Source organism: Durotheca rogersii (assembly GCF_024521655.1).
Source record: "Durotheca rogersii strain YMJ 92031201 chromosome Unknown GGS23scaffold_10, whole genome shotgun sequence".
Taxonomy (NCBI): Eukaryota; Fungi; Ascomycota; class Sordariomycetes; order Xylariales; family Xylariaceae; genus Durotheca; species Durotheca rogersii.
Window position 1 is genome coordinate 794,369 of NW_026251241.1, and position 17,060 is coordinate 811,428.

At 59.5% G+C, this 17,060-nt stretch overlaps 6 protein-coding genes across 6 annotated transcripts; 2 read left to right on the top strand and 4 right to left on the bottom strand.

Moving 5' to 3' along the window:
- The first annotated feature begins 583 nt into the window (after positions 1–583).
- GGS23DRAFT_56494 (Abscisic acid G-protein coupled receptor-domain-containing protein) lies at positions 584–2,771 on the top strand. The gene has a single exon (XM_051516175.1). The coding sequence runs from the start codon at positions 766–768 to the stop codon at positions 2,413–2,415; it is 1,650 nt and encodes a 549-aa protein (XP_051371880.1). The 5' UTR covers positions 584–765; the 3' UTR covers positions 2,416–2,771.
- Positions 2,772–3,444: 673 nt separating this feature from the next.
- GGS23DRAFT_609625 (uncharacterized protein) lies at positions 3,445–5,228 on the bottom strand (the record flags this gene model as incomplete). Its single annotated transcript, XM_051520284.1, has 1 exon — positions 3,445–5,228. The coding sequence occupies exon 1, from the start codon at positions 4,534–4,536 to the stop codon at positions 3,445–3,447; it is 1,092 nt and encodes a 363-aa protein (XP_051371881.1). The 5' UTR covers positions 4,537–5,228.
- A 578-nt stretch (positions 5,229–5,806) lies between these two features.
- GGS23DRAFT_56504 (uncharacterized protein) lies at positions 5,807–6,921 on the bottom strand. Its single transcript, XM_051516186.1, has one exon. The coding sequence runs from the start codon at positions 6,784–6,786 to the stop codon at positions 5,974–5,976; it is 813 nt and encodes a 270-aa protein (XP_051371882.1). The 5' UTR covers positions 6,787–6,921; the 3' UTR covers positions 5,807–5,973.
- A 1,799-nt stretch (positions 6,922–8,720) lies between these two features.
- Positions 8,721–9,637, bottom strand: GGS23DRAFT_568571 (uncharacterized protein). The gene has a single exon (XM_051516406.1). It carries the CDS (start codon positions 9,611–9,613, stop codon positions 9,290–9,292), a length of 324 nt encoding a protein of 107 aa, XP_051371883.1. The 5' UTR covers positions 9,614–9,637; the 3' UTR covers positions 8,721–9,289.
- Positions 9,638–11,359: 1,722 nt separating this feature from the next.
- GGS23DRAFT_609627 (uncharacterized protein) lies at positions 11,360–13,134 on the top strand (the record flags this gene model as incomplete). Its single annotated transcript, XM_051520285.1, has 2 exons — positions 11,360–11,478; positions 11,568–13,134. 2 exons carry the CDS (start codon positions 11,360–11,362, stop codon positions 12,919–12,921), a joined length of 1,473 nt encoding a protein of 490 aa, XP_051371884.1. The 3' UTR covers positions 12,922–13,134.
- A 399-nt stretch (positions 13,135–13,533) lies between these two features.
- Positions 13,534–15,773, bottom strand: GGS23DRAFT_568576 (mitochondrial carrier). Its single transcript, XM_051516407.1, has 4 exons — positions 15,171–15,773; positions 15,035–15,109; positions 14,298–14,899; positions 13,534–14,062 (listed from the first exon to the last, which is right to left on the bottom strand). Exons 1-4 carry the CDS (start codon positions 15,185–15,187, stop codon positions 13,824–13,826), a joined length of 933 nt encoding a protein of 310 aa, XP_051371885.1. The 5' UTR covers positions 15,188–15,773; the 3' UTR covers positions 13,534–13,823.
- Between the last annotated feature and the right edge of the window lie 1,287 nt (positions 15,774–17,060).

Below are 17,060 nucleotides of genomic sequence, written 5' to 3' on the forward strand. Positions count from 1 at the left end.
GCAGAAGCTGCTGCGACACCTTTGCCGGGGTCAATGGCTGAGGTTCTGCGGCGTCTGAGAAACTGCCCGCTCTCCTCTCTGTATGGTGGGTAGGGTTGGTGTATTGGCGCATTCCCTACCGTATCGCGGGTCGAACTTTTTGTGTGGCTTTTCCCTGTCCGGTTGCGGGCCAGTTGCGGCGGTGCGCCTCTTCGCAGAGCACATTACCTACCTACCCGCTCGTAACCTAGGTACCTACCTCGTAACCTCGATATCACCACAATAGGTAGGTACGTTACCTACCTAGGTACCTACCTATCCATACACGTAGGTAATAGGGACTTGGGTACATACCTCGTCATCGGCCTTGCACCTCCTGTTAGGTGTCTACCTGTTTAGGTACTTAAGATGTGCCGTCTAGTGTACTGTAGAGTATGTACCTTAAATACCGAACCTATCAGTGGGACGTGGGGCCTGCAGCGAACGGTAACGGCAGTCGTCATTCTTTCCGGGGGGTCCTTCAGCTTGTGAACGTGACTTCGTTCCACCGATTTCCTGATCGCTCTCGTCGATCTCTCTTCCTCCGTCTCTCTCTTTCCCTCTCCCTCGTACAAACGGACCAGGCCATCCTACGCTCAACCCTCCTCCTATGATCCCCTCGGATGTATCCATTACTCGCTGACGAGAAACATCTGTCGACCGCTACTCCTACAGACTAACATGCTATGACTGCCAGATTGGCGCGCTAAAGGCAGTCATTCCGAGCCGACCGAACGAGATTTCGCGATGGGAACCTCCGATTGTTTTGACGACCTATGCATGGCTCCGGGGCTGGCCAGGCCGTCTACTTTCTCCATAGCCCTGTCCCTGGCGCCCCTTGCGATCACATTTATACTTGTCTCTGCCCTGGTCTCGCAGAAGATCTTCCCACACCTGGCCCGCGTTCAGAACTCCCGCGACGGCGAAGACCACTTCCTACCTTCCGATGCCCCTCCGTCCCTACAGCAAGCCCATGCCGAGCATGGCACCAAGTCCATACGAAGGCGAGTCGCCGCCGGCGCCTTTTCTACGACAGTTGGGTTGGCCGCTGTCCTGGCCGAGCTGATCCTCTGTGAGATATCAGAGTTGGTCGATCCTTACGCGCGGTCGATGGCCCTGCGGATCACCGTTCCCACCCTCTTGTTCCTCCTCATCGTGCTCATCCCATTTCTCGAACTCCAATCTCTGCTCTCCGGGTCGGGATGGTCGTTCCAGCGTACATCGAAGGGGCGCATACCTAGGGCCGCTTGGGTACTTCAATTCGGCATTTTCGGGATTTGGTTGTTCGCATTCTGGTCGCTTGGGAATCTTGTCCCCGTCGGTAGCGAGGTGATGCGCACCAGCGCCACGATCAAGAAGCACATTCAAATCGAATCAGAGCTCTCCGCCAGCCTAGCCCGCGCCTGTCTCGAGCGAATCGGTGTCATTGGCATCTCGCTTATGGCACTGCTGTCTGGGTTCGCCTCGGTCTCTTCACCGTGGCACACATTTGGTAGCCGCGCATCGCGGCGCCCCGTCACCGAAGCCGACGTCGCCCGCAAGCAAGCGGGCCTAGATGCGACAAACGAGATGCTGCTCACTAAGCGACACCGTTTACAGAGTCTGCAGCGCAAGGTGGCTGAGACCTCATCAGAAAAGCACGGTTTTGTGACTAAGGTCATCGGCTCCATCCGCAGTGGGGGCGACGCGTCGGAGATACGCACTTTGCGTCTCGAGATTGCCGGCCTGGAGGCGATGGAGGCAAACCTTTCGTCGTCCCTATCTATGCTCCGTTCCCGACAAGCTATTTCGGCCCGGACCGCAACGCTTTCCGGAAAGCTTCTACTAATACCCCCATACGCGTTCAGCGTGTACTGTGTGTATCGCATCGTTGCCACGACCCTAACTACGCTGCGACGCCTATACTACCCGGCAGCCTCGTTTTCGTCTTCGGATCCGATCAATCGGTTCCTCGGCCTGCTGGCTAAGCATTGGGACCCGAAGCTCGACCAGATCGCCTGGGCGAGACAGATCTCGTTCTTATTGTCCGGCGTCATACTCGCCGCGAGCGCGAACAGCGCCTTACAAACATTCCACCTCTTCGCCAAGTGGACTCCGGGGCTCCTCTACCAGGCCCAGGCCAACTTAGCCCTCCTGATTGGGCAGATCAGCGCTATCTACGTAATTTCCGCTGCGTTGCTCTTGCGAAGCAACCTTCCCAAGGAGGTAGGTAGCGCTGTAGCCGACGCGCTCGAGAGCGCCCTAGAGCCGGGTTTCGTAGACCGATGGTTTGAGGGCTGGTTCCTATTAGCAAGCATCGTGACGGCGGGAGGTATCTGGGTAGGCACTAAGATCGGCGAGCTGAGCGAGGAATGGGACGATATCGGCGCCGAAGAGATGGGCCAGAAGCGATCGTGAGGAGACGCGAGGCCTAACCAAATCAAATCGAAGAAGACCTAAATAATGCGAGGTTTGAGGACCTTCTCTATTCCCGGGTGGCGAGATTGTTTCGCATACCGTATACCAATGCCCTCCGAGCTGGCGTAAGACTATATGATACCCATTCAATCCGTCTTCGGGGCGTTCCGTCGCGTTCTGTGTCTAATTTCTAACATCATCGGCAGTCCGGCGCGGCTAGCCTGGTGGTCTTGGGCGCAGTGAATGGGGGGATGGGCCACGATGGGCATAATGCAGTATGAAATATAATGATAATCATGTACAGACTAGTCTTATTCAACACTCGAGCTCCCCAACCTTGCAACCCTTTTATAACCCAAGGCCTTCCGACGACGGACTGTAGCTGCGCTGCTAGCCCGTATAGCACCTAATGCTTTCTGCGCGCTTCATGCCAGACCCAGGAGAAGCCCACGCCCACCAGGATGGTGACAGACGGGTGCAGGTCGACCAGTCGGAGACATGCCGTACAAACCGACTGAGGACGACCCTGCGTGGCCAGCCAACTCGAAAAAAGATATTGGGGACAATCTCGAGGGGGCTAGAACACACACGCGCGTACAGTAGGTAGGCCGGCGTGGAAAGGCCTCCCGTCCGCCGAGGCAACGCGTCTGGTAGATACGACGTTGCATTTCGACTCCTTGCCTTTGCTGCGTAAAGAGAGGACGTGTATATATGCGCGGTTGCGCCCCTAATCGCGCAGGCCCCGCGTTCCCGGCAAAACAGGTGAAAAGAGACTTTAGATATTACCAGTATGACCAACAGCCCGCCCTTCCTTCCTTCCTTCCTTGCACGCGATCGATCCCCCGCGTCTCTGTCCCGATTACACATTCCCGCCCGCGCCGCCATCTCCTCCTCCATCTTCTGCGCGTGCATGCGGCTCTCTCTCTCTCTCTCTCTCTCTCTCTCTCTCTCTCTCTCTGTCGTTGCTTCCTCCGACAAGCACAGTCCTCCCCCCCCCCCCCCTCGCGCAAGGACCCGCGGGGCCGGCCTTTACTCGGCGGTCCGGGCCCACAGGTCGCGGATCTGGATGACGCCGGGGACGCAGGCGAGGCTGGCGACGGCCATCTCGCCGAGCAGGCCGGCCTCGGAGCCCCAGTGCAGGGTCAGCGGGGCCCAGGCGAGGTTGCGGGCGACGGCGCGGCGCCAGCCGGCGGCCCACTCGGCCTCGTCGCGCTCGACCTCGGCGGCGGTCTTCGCGGCGGCGCCGGTGCCGAAGCGCTCGGCCCGCGTGCGCCGCGCCCGCCGCGACGCCTCACGCGCCAGCCGCGCCAGCTCGAGCCCGACGAACGCGGCCCAGAAGCGCGCGCCCCACAGCGCGGCGCGGCCCTGCGCGCCCGCCGGCCAGCCGAGCACGCCCTTGGCCGACAGGAACGCGCCGTTCTCGAGCGTCTGGAAGACGAGGCAGGCGGCGAGCTGGGCCCAGGAGATGGCGGTCTCGACGGGGTCGTCGTCGGCGGCGGCGGGCCGGGCCTTCTCGGCCCGGCTGGCGGCCCGCTGGGCGCGCCACTTCGCGACGAGGCGCCGCAGCCAGAAGTAGAGGCCGAGCAGGCTCCAGAGGCGCATGAAGGTGCGGCCCTCGGTGAGGGCGAGGCTGAGGGCGCGCAGGCGGGCGGCGAGGGCGAGGGCGAGGGCGGCGCCGCGCGACGGCAGCGCCTTGGCGCTGAAGACGAGCGTCGCCGACGGCGGCAGCGCCGCCGCCAGCGCCAGCAGCCGCTCCGCGCTCCGCTGGATCGCCGGCCGCGCCGCCGACTCGAGCACCGCCGCCCCCAGCCGCGACGCGTAGCACGCGAACAGCAGCGTGCTGTCGATCCCCGCCGGCGTCTGCAGGCACCGCTGCAGGTGCGCCAGGAAGGCGTCCGCGCGCGAGGGCGCCGCCGCCAGCGCCGCGCCGAGGGGCGACAGCAGCGCCTTCTTCTTCGCCTGCGGCTGCGGCTGCGGCGCCGCCGGAGGCAGGGGCAGCGGGGCCGGCGGCGGCAGCTCCGTTAGCGGCCCCTCCGGCTCGCCCGCAGGCACGTCCGAGATCGCGGTCACGGTCACGGCGATCGCGTCGGCGGAGGACGAGTCGACGGCGGTGGAGCTCATGTTTGCCGTGTTTCCTATTACGCGTTCGTGTTGAGTGTTGGGTGTGCTGTAGAGTTGTTGGCTCTAGTTTATTGTGCTTTCGGACGGGATTCGATGCAAAAGTGTCGTCCCGTCTGCTACCGTGTGCTACTATAAGTATGTCGGAAGATGGAGCTGCTGAGGTGGTTCTCTCGATGCGTGCAGATGCCCACGTGTGGCCCCAACAGAAATGTCGGTTGCAAGGGGGAAAACGAGGAGGGGAAGGGGGAGAGGGAGATTTGCACTACGTAAGATACGGCCAAGGTTCGGCTGGGGGTGCTCTTGGTAGGTATTATTTATTCGAAGCTGGTTGCCGAGTACCGCGGTTCCAAACTTGGAGGGCGACGGGAGGCAAGAAACGCTGCCCGGTACGAACGACGACGGCTGCCTTCGCCCAGGAAGCAGAGAAAAAAAGAAATAAGGGGGTAATGCGACGAAGAGAAGGATGACGTTGAAGTTGTAGTCAGCCTGGGAGCGGAAAGACAGGCGAAAGCGAAGAGGAAGAGGAAGAAACAGACAACGGATGGGCGAATGGATGGGTGGGCGGATTGATCGATTGATGAATTGTCTGGCGACCGGACGGCAGAGCACACTATTACATCGCCCGAGTCAGCCCAGTTAGCAGTTCCTGGCTCGATACGACTTCAGTCCCAAGACGCCAGCGCTGCCGCATTAAATGCCTGGAGCCACTCGGGTCTACGATTCGGTGTATCCAGCTTAGCCCTGGGCGTCCAGCTGCTAGCAGCTCGTCGCCAGGGGGCCCTCCTACCTCGGCACTCCGGTTCGGAGCAGCGTCGCAACCAATGATTCCCGCGCCTTTTTCGACCTGACTATGGGGAAATGCCACCACCGTCTTGCTTTCTGCCGAATGCCTCCACTCCGCATGCCAAATTGCTCCTCTATGAGTATATATGCACTAAGAGAGTAGCCAGGGTGCCTATACCTTCTAGCAGGTCGCCACGCACTTCACAGATGCACCACAATGCGACGATAATACTTCGCGTAGCATTTCTCATAGGTAAGTAGCTAGCTAGCTCGGATAATTTATACATGATACTGTACAGAGCCATGCGGCCCGGGTCCATCCACCCATCCAATAGCCCTCCGTGGTATAACACCCCGTCCTAGCCTCCCACGCGTCTTGCCCAGAGCGCCGGAATAAATATACCCCAGTACCAAGGCTGCCCCAGACTTCCCATGCGGGGATCTCAACCCGTCCCCGTCCGATCGCTTACGCAGCACACCCCAACCTGCGCAATAGGGTTACTCTGCCCGAGGCACCGCTCCCCGGAAAGGCCCTAGACCAGACGACGCCTCGCAGTCCGCGAGCTCCCGCCCTTGTTTAAACATTACGAATGGTTTTACACGCTCGAAAAGCTTCCAATACGTGGGTTAAACACGCGACAACCCCATCCGCCCCTACCGTAGCATGAGGATGGCGGCAGCTAGCGCGCCTACAAAGGCACTCGTGCCGTACCCCGAGTATGCATACGCGCCTCGGTTCTGGATGGGGGCCGGGTCAAACGGGCTCCCGCCGACGAAAGGTTCCGATTCCTGGTCCGTATTGTCCGGCGGTGGCGACTGCGCCGGTTGATCCGTCACGGTGGACTGCGGCGCGTTTTGAATCGACGTAGTGTCGATAGACGGACTTGACGTTCGTGATGAAGTGACAGGGCTACCTCGGTCTGCACTTTCTGTGGTGGATTGCCTCGTCGCCGATAGGCTGCTACTGGATGCAGTCGTCGTAGTCGCGGTGGATGTAGACTTCGTAGTCGTGGCTTTGTCGGTGGTGCTGGTTCTGTCCCGCGTAGTTGTTGGTGCTGGTGGCGGAACTAAGGTTATAAACCCATTTGTAGAGGAAGTTCGCGCAGTCGAGGTCGTCGTGACCGAATCGAGTCCGGGGCAGAGCGTGTTAACCAAACGGCCGGACAACACAATGCCCAGCAACGACTGCTCGGTGACCCGAAGGTCACCACAGGCATCGTCGATGAGGGACGCCGTTTCTTCCAACCCCTTTACGCATTTTGACGAGCATTGATTTCCATTCGAGAAGTCTTTGACTGCGCAGCCGTCGATCTCAGACTGGTAGGCGCGGATGCAACGTTTCGGTATTTGGTCGGATACAATGATCTGAAATTGAGAGAGGTTGAGAGCGGAAGAGGTCGAGGCCACGGCTAATAACAGCGTTAAATCGAGAAGTCGCCGCCGCGACCGCTGCCGACGAAGCGTCATCCTCGGCACAGAAGCTCTTTCTAGCAGGCTGCCCTTCCAATAGTTAATGTATCTTTTGAAAGGTACCGCACGCAACAATATCTTGCTTCAGATGACCTCGTTATGATTATGAGTGAGAGGCGGCGGCGGCGGTAAATTTGCCCCGAGCCTAAATTAATGGCTTCTATACAGCCACTTATCTTCACTTCTTAGAAGAAAAATAAGAAATGATCGACGTGTAGAGTTGTTATATGTCTAGCCAGATAGAGGGAAATCGATGCGCCGAAACGTATGTTGTGTCAAGAGGCCGTGAGAGGTTCCGCTATAGGTGCAACGGCGCTCGAGTATGCTCGGACCTTCCGGGATCTCTCCGTCGCAAGGAGCTGGGTTGAAAAAGGTAATGAGGCTTCGACGGGTAGATATCTCGGACCTAAACCAGCGGGGGATGAGTCCTAATTCTCTCTCTTTCTCTCTCTCAGAGCTTGACCACTATCCCCTGTTTCTAAGATGGCACGATGCGCGAGTATTGTAGCCGCCGGATTCGCGGGGGTAGCGGGCGGGATTTGTCCAATTCGCCGCAGGGCCAAGTTTTCTCGTTCGCGTAATCGGATGTTGGTGGTAATTGTCTTGTCTCGCTGCTGAGCAACGTTGGTATGCAACGAGACGCGAATGTCGAACACGGGTGGGAGCGGATAGAGCGACCCAATGAGCGGCCACTGGGGGCCAATTAATTCGGGATGGAAGTGAAGAAAGGGAAAATGGCGCAATAAACGAAATGAGTTGATAGGCGGTGGTGATCTAGTTCCGGGGTGGGCAGAAACGAGAACGCGGCCGACGCAGTCACTGCCGTCGTGGCGGTGGGCGGGAAAAGGCGAGGAAAAAGAAACGAAGCGCAGCTTCTCCGGGGACTAGGAGCTGTGGGCGCTTGAAGTAGCAGCAGCATTCGTCTGCAGAGCAGAATTCAAGCCATGTCGACAGCGGCGAGGGCATCCGAGATCCAGGATGCTCGGAAACAAAGTGAGGCGGCGGGTGGGTGGTGAAGGGGTGGATCAGGTAGAAAGAAGAAGAAACACGACGGGAAACGCTTTATGGGGAACACACTAGAAGAGGCCCGGGGGGGACGAGAAGTCGATCTGCTAGCGAGGGCCAGGTCCAGGCAAGCGGGCGCAGCCCGGGCGTGGTGGAGGTTTAGGGTGCCTATAGGTAGGAGGGTACCTACAGGCAGGGTACCTGCAGGTATATTGGGTCAGTCGACGGCAACGATCTGCGAATCTCAGCCCATGCCGGGGGAGTGTGCCTTGCAGGGAGGAGCCCTAGGCCTCTGCTGTAGACCGTTAGGTAGTTATTCATTGGGTACATGCACCGTACCTATTACCTGCCTACCTGCAAGAAGGACGTCTACACGTTACGTCGAAGGCATCGCCTTCACGTCACAGCATGCCAATTGCTGTTGTTGGTTCGCGGGATAGCACGAGCCAAGAAACGACCCCTTGCAGGATGGCAGCCAGGAGGAGCGAGCCAATGGCAAAGGAGGCGCCATGTCCCAGGGAGGAAACGAAACGCCTTGGGCGTTTGAGGCGCCGGTCGTCTGCACCCCCTTCCCGCGCCCTGATTGGCTCGCTGCGTGCCTTCGGAAAGTAGCCAGATGAGGCCCTGCACGCGGCAAACGAGATGCCAAGTACCGAATGTGTGTGTGCGTGCACCGTAAGGTACCTCCTCTAGGTAGCCTGGGCGTGTATTGGTCTATGTGTAGTAGGCAGACTTTACATACCTTAGGTGCCTAGTAAGTGGTATATAGGTGCCAATGCTGTGCCATAATAACGCTAATACAACGTCTGCCTACCTAGTATTAGGAGGTAGGTACCTAACCACAACTGCTCTACGTGTATAGTACTAACCCACACTCGCGTTTGTTACCGATTACGGCTAGGCCGCTGCTATTAATGCGGGAAAAGGGCTGTGCCACCTGAGGCGTCGGCATCCGTCGCACTCCATCATCATCATCGCGGATCTTTCCCCCCCGGCTTCTCTATATATGGGTTCCCGACACCACGTGAATGACGTTGGGTGCGTGCAGATTCGGTTCGCCGGCCGGCCGGGAATACATCGTCGCACACACGCTGCATCCCCCCACCCTCCTCCCTCCTCTATTCGGTTAGGGTTGCGACAGCGAGGGGCAGAAGCACACGGGCACGTCCCATGATGGACAGTGGAAGGCTCCCGGGTCGGGGCATCACTTACTAGGAGAAATCGTAGGTGGCAATGCCGGCAACGTCTTATGAGTAATTCCTACACCGTTAGGCCGTCCACGACTTTCGACACGGCCGCAACCCGCGCCACCCCGGTCGAGGCTTGGGGGGATGCGACAGCCCTCAGGAAGCCCGGGTCGGCTGCTCTAGAGGCTACATTACACAGGTACAATTCCAAGCTTCGAGTTGTCGCCGTTGCCTTGCCTTGCCTTGCGTACGCGACAGAGCTACAGGAATAGCGGGCAGGTCGACGAGAACCCGGAAACAGCATCGTCTTAAAGACGATGGAGAACGAGTGCGTCGGGGGGGAGAAAGCCTTGTGGAGGGGGGCTTCGAGGCTTGGGCGGATGGGCTGCATAACAAGCAGAGACAGGTAAGGAGCTTGGCTGCTGCCAATAAAGGTGTGTAGTTCCTAGGACACACAACCAGTCTCTCATGACTGCTCGCCCCCAGCCAGACAGTTCCGAGCCATCCTTAGCGACCCCGAGCCCATCTTCAAGGGGATTGGGGATGACGAGAACAGATTCCCGGTTACCCATCGGGAGTCCTGGTCTGAGAAGTGAGCATAACAATCCTACAACGAGGTATTGGTCCGTCATTATGCAAGCCTCCTCGTATTTATCGTCCGTGTTCGCCGAGGAGCGGACATGTTGATCTTGATAGCCAACGAAGAGGTGAAGCAGCCGGTAGTGCCTTACCTCGACGCAGACCTCATGGCCAGGCACTATCAGAGAAGTACCCCCGGTGGCCTGCAGGCGGTCTAGGGGTTTCTAGACGGGCGTGATGCAGTGGGCGGCGCCTTCACCCTTCGCACAGTAATTCAGGTGGACGCTCACCTCGTCTCCCCTCTTGCTCTAAAGTACGCAGGAACACATGTAAAACTACGAACGTTAGAAGGAACACCGGCGCTAGTTCGAAGGGAGTGACCTCGTCCTCTTATCCAGCAGGATCGAGCGAAGCGACGGTGAACCGCGAGCACCCACACAAAGCTTCGGGCGGTTGTAGAAAGCCGCTTCATTTTTGTGCTTGAACAACTCGGGCCGGTACCGTGTGTCCATATTGGAAATGTCAATTTAGCGGTCCCGCGGCTTACGAGGAGCCGCAACTGCAGGCACAGCTGGAGAGGGGCATGCTTCTCGTCACCCTTGCCGGCTCTACTTACAAATTACCCCCGAATACTCGGTACTCGAACATTTGAGGTTGGGCCCTCTTGTCCGCGATTCTCCTCCCCTAGGCCACCTTCACATCTAGACACAATCAGCACCCCAGCAAGCCACTCGCGACGGGAAACACGATCGCCTATTTTTTCGAAAGACTAGGAGGGTGGCACAATCCCATAAGCAGGAGCGACAACGCATGTAGATCTGCCGGGCCGGTCATAAATTGCACGAAACCGAGATGTGGCTATCTTCCTTCCTCCAGCGCAGAGAACCATCCTCAATCAGTCCGTTGTCAGTATATTCGGCATGAAACGTGGGGATCCCCAGCTCCTCAGGGATTGAGCAAAACATAGGCCGAGCAGCCTAAAAGGAACAATCATGAGGGAATTCGTAGGCGGCATGGTGGGTCGATATAGAAAAGGGGGAGCCAGCGGCTATCCATCCTAGGTGGAACCTGTTAGCTCCAAGCTACCCTCATACTGGTGAACGCCTCGGATGTTTATAGCCGTGTTAACGGGGGAGCGTGGATTGCAATGCCTCTTGTCTTTAACATAGGTACAGACGGACAAGGTAAAAAGGAGGTAGGTATGGGTTTGTATGTGTGTAACTACGTGCGCTAAGCTACGTCTATGTGTCTAAAGAGGCGCCCAGGTATCTAAGATAAGAGGGTAGGAGGTAGGTACCTACATAGGTCAGATCAGTGCCTCGGTCAACTAAAGGTATCTGCTATATAGCGACCTAATAGGCACCTGCAGGTACCCAACTTGTCTCAAGTGCCTAAGTTCCCGCCTGCCTCTAACCCAACCCATTAGGTGCATACTTACCATTGAAGGGATTCTCTCTTAGCTAGATGCCTACCTACTAGAATAGCCTCTGTAGTCAGAAGCGCCACCACGTGATTCCTCCGAGTTGATACCAATGGGGTTGGTTTTACCATCCAGTGCCACCCCTCCACCATTGATTCACCATATCCGATTATATGACCCATCTGCGATGCTGTAACCAACCCTCGTCTCCTTGACAAAGTTCGCACAACCAACTCAACGAGAAAAACAAGCATACATCGGGAATCCCCCCCCCTTCTCGGGCCTTTGCATCTAGGAAACGGTACTATCGCCCTTACCAACGGCACCCGTGCTAGGAGTCCGCAATACGCAGTTACCTACCTACTGGCGAAGCCGAGCCATGACAACCACAGCGGCCGCACCCGCGCCGGCGACAGGGGTCTCTAGCCGCCGGCCCTGCAACCGGTGCAGGGAGCGCGAGGCCACCACGGACCTGCGAGGCGCCGAGCAAGTGTGCGAGTAGGCATCGCATTCTCCCGCCCCCCGCCTCTCTCTATTTATAACATATCGGCCCCCTAGTACGAGTGCTGACACCCCTCCGACACAAGCCCCTGCTTCGCGTACTACGTCTCGAGCAAAGCCGTCAAGCGGCTCGAGGCGCTGCAGCGCGAGACCGCCGGCGGCGGCAGCAGCAGCAGCAAGCCCGGCCGGCGGCCGCGGCGCTACCTGGTCGGGCTGTCGCGCGGCGCGTCGTCGGCGGCGCTGCTGCACGTGCTGACGGAGAACGCGCGGGCGCAGCGGGCCCGCGGCGGCCGCGCCACGGCCCGGCACGAGTTCGTCGCCGTGCACGTGGTCGACGATACGCTGTCGCCGTCGGGGGCGGCGGATCACGCCAGCGGCAGCGGCGACGACGGCGACGACACCCCGCTCGCCGCCTACCGCGCGCGGTTCCCCGACGTCGAGTTCGTCTGCGTGCCGCTGAGCTCGGCGCTCGACCTGCCCGCCTCCGTCGTCGACTGGGCGGCGCTGCCCTCCTCCGCCTCCGCCTCGTCGTCGCCGCCGCCGCCGCCCCGGCAACCGCCCGCGCACCGCCTGTGCGCCGTCCTCTCCCGCCTCCCCTCGCCGACCTCGCGCGCCGACCTCCGCCGCCTCCTGACGCGGCATCTTCTCGTCGGGGCCGCCGCGGCCCGGCGCTGCGACGCCCTGCTGCTGGGCCACAACGCGACGTCGCTGGCGGCGCTCGCGCTCGCCGAGACCGCCAAGGGCCGCGGCCTCGGGCTGCCGGCGCTCGTCAACGACGGCGTCGTCCGCGCCACCCCGACGCCCGCCCCGTCTGACAGCAGTTGGGGTGGCGACAATGATGGTGGCGGCGGCGGCGACGACGCGGCACCGCTCCCCACCTCGCTCCCCGTGTACAGCCCGCTGCGGGAGCTCTTCCGCAAGGAGCTCCTGACGTACCTCTCGCAGGCGGCGCCGCCGCTGACGGACCTGGTCTGGGCGGCCGAGGCCGAGGCCGAGACCGGCGCGGTGGTGTCGCACCGCGACCTGAGCATCGACGACGTGCTGTCGCGCTACTTCGCCGAGGTCGAGGCGAGCTACCCTTCCGTCGTCGCCAACGTGGTGCGCACGGCGGGCAAGCTGCTGCCGCGCCCCGACCACGACCACGGCTGCGCCGACGGCGGGCCGGTGAACGGGAACGGTGGGAGCGCCAACGGACGCACCCGCGACCGCGACCCCGCGTGCGCCGTCTGCGGCGCCGCCCTCGACGCGCTGGGCGACGAGCGGTGGTGGGGCGAGATTGGCCGGGGGAAGGAGAGGGGGGAGGGCGGAGGGGGGAGCCAGGAGCAGCAGGAGGAGGAGGAGGAGGAGGAGGAGGAGGAGGAGGGGGAGAAGTCGAGGACCGCACGCCCGAGGCCCAAGCCGAAGCTGTGCTACGGCTGCGAGAGGTCGGTCGGCGGGTAGCGTGGCGCGGCGCGATAGTAGTAGTAGTAGTAACGGGAATAGTAATAATAATAAATGTAGGTACCTATTACCGAGAGAGGGAGAGGAAGAAAAAGCCAGATACCATTTGCTCCGGACGCGCCCAGCTTCGTCGCTCCTGGCATCCCCGCCCCTTTCTATCACCCTTCAACACCCCGACGCTAATCTATTCCGACCCGTGCCTCCCCTCGGGCTTGCATTTGGCGGGCGCCATCTCTCGCCCGCTCGGCACGTGTCGAGTCGTCTCCCCCAACGGCCAGTCGAGCTACATCACCCAGTATGCATCCACCTCAACTCGCCTCTGCCGCGCGGCCCGCCCGGCTTCGTCTGCTCCGCCCACACTTCTTCTCTCCGCGGGATAGGTGCTTGGCCGATGTGTACGCCCTGCGTGCGTGCGTGCACCGCGGTTTAGCTTCTTTCGCTATTCAAAGAGCCGGGGAAAAAAAAATAAATGAGTAAAAAGGACAGCGGGAGTAGGCCACGCGATTCGTCCGTAGATACTAGGTCTGTAACCGCTCCTGGCAAAGGGGCACACGCGTCGAATGCGCCGAGGACTCTATCCCCCCCCCCCCCCCCCCCCCCCAAAAAAAAATACCTGCCTTTTCCCCTTCCCCATCCCTCTCGTGTGAGCTAAAACCTGCTGTTTTGTTTTGGGGCGGCCCGCGAGCTATGTATACCTGCATCATAGCCGTCTCGTCTAAATGTCCTTGTCCTACCCAAGTGGAAGACGCACGCTAGCACTGTTCTTCGATCTGCGATCCTCTCTGCGCGATGGTCCAGGGCCATCTTCTATCTAATACGACCTGTGTACTTCTCCGGGGTTCTTCCTAGACGCCCCCCCCCCGCCTTTTCCCTTCCAAAATATTACCGCTTCGGTGTTTTGACTACGCTTTGCCGAGCGTCGAGGCCGGCAGTATCCTCTGCTCGATCCTGCGCACGAACTTGTTCGTCTGCTCCGCGAGGCTCAGCGTGAGGATGGTGTGCGGCAGGATGCGCGCCAGGTGCGGCAGGAAGCCCTTGTAGATGGCCAGGAAGCCCTCGGTCCGGATCGTCTTCCCCAGGCAGTCGAACACGCCCGTGTACAGGTTCCCGTTCTGGTTGTACATCCGGGACATGATCGTATCTGCGTCGAGGCCCGGGGTTAGCACGCTTGTTACCTAGGCCGTATAAAGTAGATACAGATATATAGATATATCCTCTGCACTCTTGTTTCCCTTCTATTGTCCGCTACGTGTGAATAATGTTGGGAGTGGTGATAACAGCGATACTAATCCTTCTCATACTGCTGCTGCTGCTGCTGCTGCTGCTAGAGTGGCGCGGAGATGAGGTCGGCTAGTATACAGACACGTAGGACTTACCGGGCGGGTGCATGAAGCAGCAGACGACGAAGCCGGAGATGGTGCTGCTCGCGAGGTGCAGCGGGGCGCCCTCCTCCATGCCGAGATGCCGGACGAGCCGCCTCTTGGCGAAGAAGTAGGTGGGCAGCTGGACGGAGCTGCCGAAGCCGGTGCGGATCATGGCGGCGTCGACGCCGCGGTACAGGCCGCGGAGCCCCTCGGCCTTGTAGACCTGGGAGATGCCGTCGAAGGCGTTGCGGTAGTTGTGCTGGGTGCCGACGGGCAGGAAAGGAGAGTAGCTCTGCAACCGCGTCTTGATGAGAAAGAACGGGCTGCCGGCGGCGGCGCCGATGATGCCCGAGCTCGCGCCGCAGAACATGTTGATGCCGAGGTTCTGCTTGGTGCTGTCGCGCAGCAGCAGCGTCGCGAGGCCGTGGCGCATCGGCTCGTAGAAGCCTAGCCGGCACCCGTTGAGCAGGACCTGGTAGACGTAGGCGCACCCGATGCCGCGGTAGATGCCCCGTAGCCCCTCGTTCCGCACGATGACGCCGACGCCGTGGAAGGGACCGCGGTAGTGGTGCGGCTGGTGCCCTTTCGTCTGGAGCTCGCCCTGGAGCTGCATTCTGCATAGCGAGAGGAGGAGGATGGTGTTAGCGGAGCCCAGACGTCCTGATGAGGCACGACAACTCCCGGCGACATGGTGGTCAAGCCCATCCAACCGAGAAGCGGGAGCCGAAGGTGACGGGTGGTATGCATACCGAATCTTGACCGTCTCAAAGGGGTGCGTCGCGGTGACGGCACCACAGGCGGCTATGCCGCCTGATAAGAAGGCCCTGTAGTCGTCGGCATTAGATGGCGAAGCACCGGCAGACGCGCGCAGCTCTAGTTCCGTACCCAGCAGTAGTGGACATGGCGTCGCCCCGAGCGGACCGCTCACCGCGCGCGCAATGGCTTTCTGGAGGCGGGACCTGGCGAAGATATTGTTGCACAAGCAGCCAGTGGCCCGGACGGCGCGGATGCGATCAGGGGGGGCGGACACGCTCTCGGTAGGTGTTGCCGCATAAGTGATAGGCGATGAGCGGCAAAGAGAGAGACAGATGCCAAATATCGTCGTGGCCGGGCGGTGTTTTAAGTGCTGAGCGGGCTCAATGGAAGGGGTAGACGGTGGCGATGAAAGATAAAGAAGACCGGGGAAAGGGGGAACAGCAAAAAGAGAGAGATCCGAGTTCACGCTCCCATCTTCGGTCTATGGCGGCCAGAGCAGGAAGGAGTAGTAAGTAGCAGCAGGTAGGTATATTCTCAACTAGAGAGCCCCCCACCCACGAAGCCCGACGGCCTGGCAGAGTATCTGACAGGCTCGGTCCGGACGTCGAGGGATTGCGCAGTGACGAGAGAGCGGAGTGGCGACGAAACGGGCCAAGGCTGTGTTTTATTTGGTATGGATCGAGGTTTTCGGCGATTTTCCCGCTGTGCTATTTTCTGTTCTTTTCTTGTTCTGCCGTTCGCTCCGAGCTCGCAACGAAGGGGTCAGGTTGTCGAATCCGAATCCCGACTGAGATCCCTACCGATGCTAAGTACCTGCAGGTGCCTGCCTATAGGCAACCTGTTACCTAGGTAGGTACCTAGGTAACCTGCCTACGCAGGTACATCCTCGCTATACTGTGCACAAGAAGCACCTAGATGAGTGGTACCTAAGGTAGGTAGTTTCACCACCTAGGTACCTAGCTCCTGCTGAGTAAACCTGACAGACGATGCGTGCTGACCGACGGTACCCGCAACCCACCTACCTTAGGTACCTTCTCTAGGTAGGTATGTAGGCACATTGCCTTAGGTACCTCCTAACCTAAGGTACCTAACCTCTTAGCCTCTATGATCTGCCTCCTCCTAGAGGTCCCTAGGTACCCAAGGCAGCCAGCCTGGCCTAACCAAAAGACTCCAGGCACCTCACATACCTGCCCAACATCTCGTATCACTTCCTGCGCCCGTGTTATCGCCGCGTCCCGTCACCGAGGTAAGGTTGGTTGTCGGGATAGGTACGTGCCTGGTACCCAACCCGTAGGCATCTGGATACTTGCCTCTACTCGGCCTGTGCTATACAGCGTACACGGGGCCCGGCCTGTAGATGTTAGGGGGCTCGGGACCGAGTGGAAAAAACGCAGCCCTCCTGATTGGATACCTATCAGCAGGTAAGTCCGGGGTAAACCAAATCGATCCCTGCATGCATGGAGTACCTGGGTACACACAATACCTAAGGTATACCTACCTCCTACCCTTACCCAACGTCCTGCTAACCTTCAATACGTAGTAGGAATATCCTGCTGAGTCTGGTCAAAAAAGTGTCACTCCTTGTTGGCCCGCCGGCTAAGGTGTAGCTGCGAACGATTCCCGTCTGGGGCCGGTTCCGCGCAGTTCGTGCTATGTTCTGTAACGCGCCGCCGGCTCTATACATACATATTGTACTTGAACACCCCCATATATAGATGCATGTGATCATACGAGGCCTGGTGTGCCGTAGAGCCAAAAAAAAAAAGACGGAGAGAAAGAGACATGGGGAACCCGAGGGACAGCCCTGGCACAGATAAATAAACCCGACGGGAGAGGAACTCGAGTGCTTGAAAATCTACCATATCCTTCGCCGTCTCGACAATAAACCTCACCAGGCCCTGCCGCCGGACCAGCCCGAGGCCAGGCTACCTGCTACCTAGCCGATCCCAGTCCCGAGGAGCCTTCCTGATTCTTGACGCCAGCGGCGCCGCCGCCCCATCCTTACTTGATTCTCTCCGG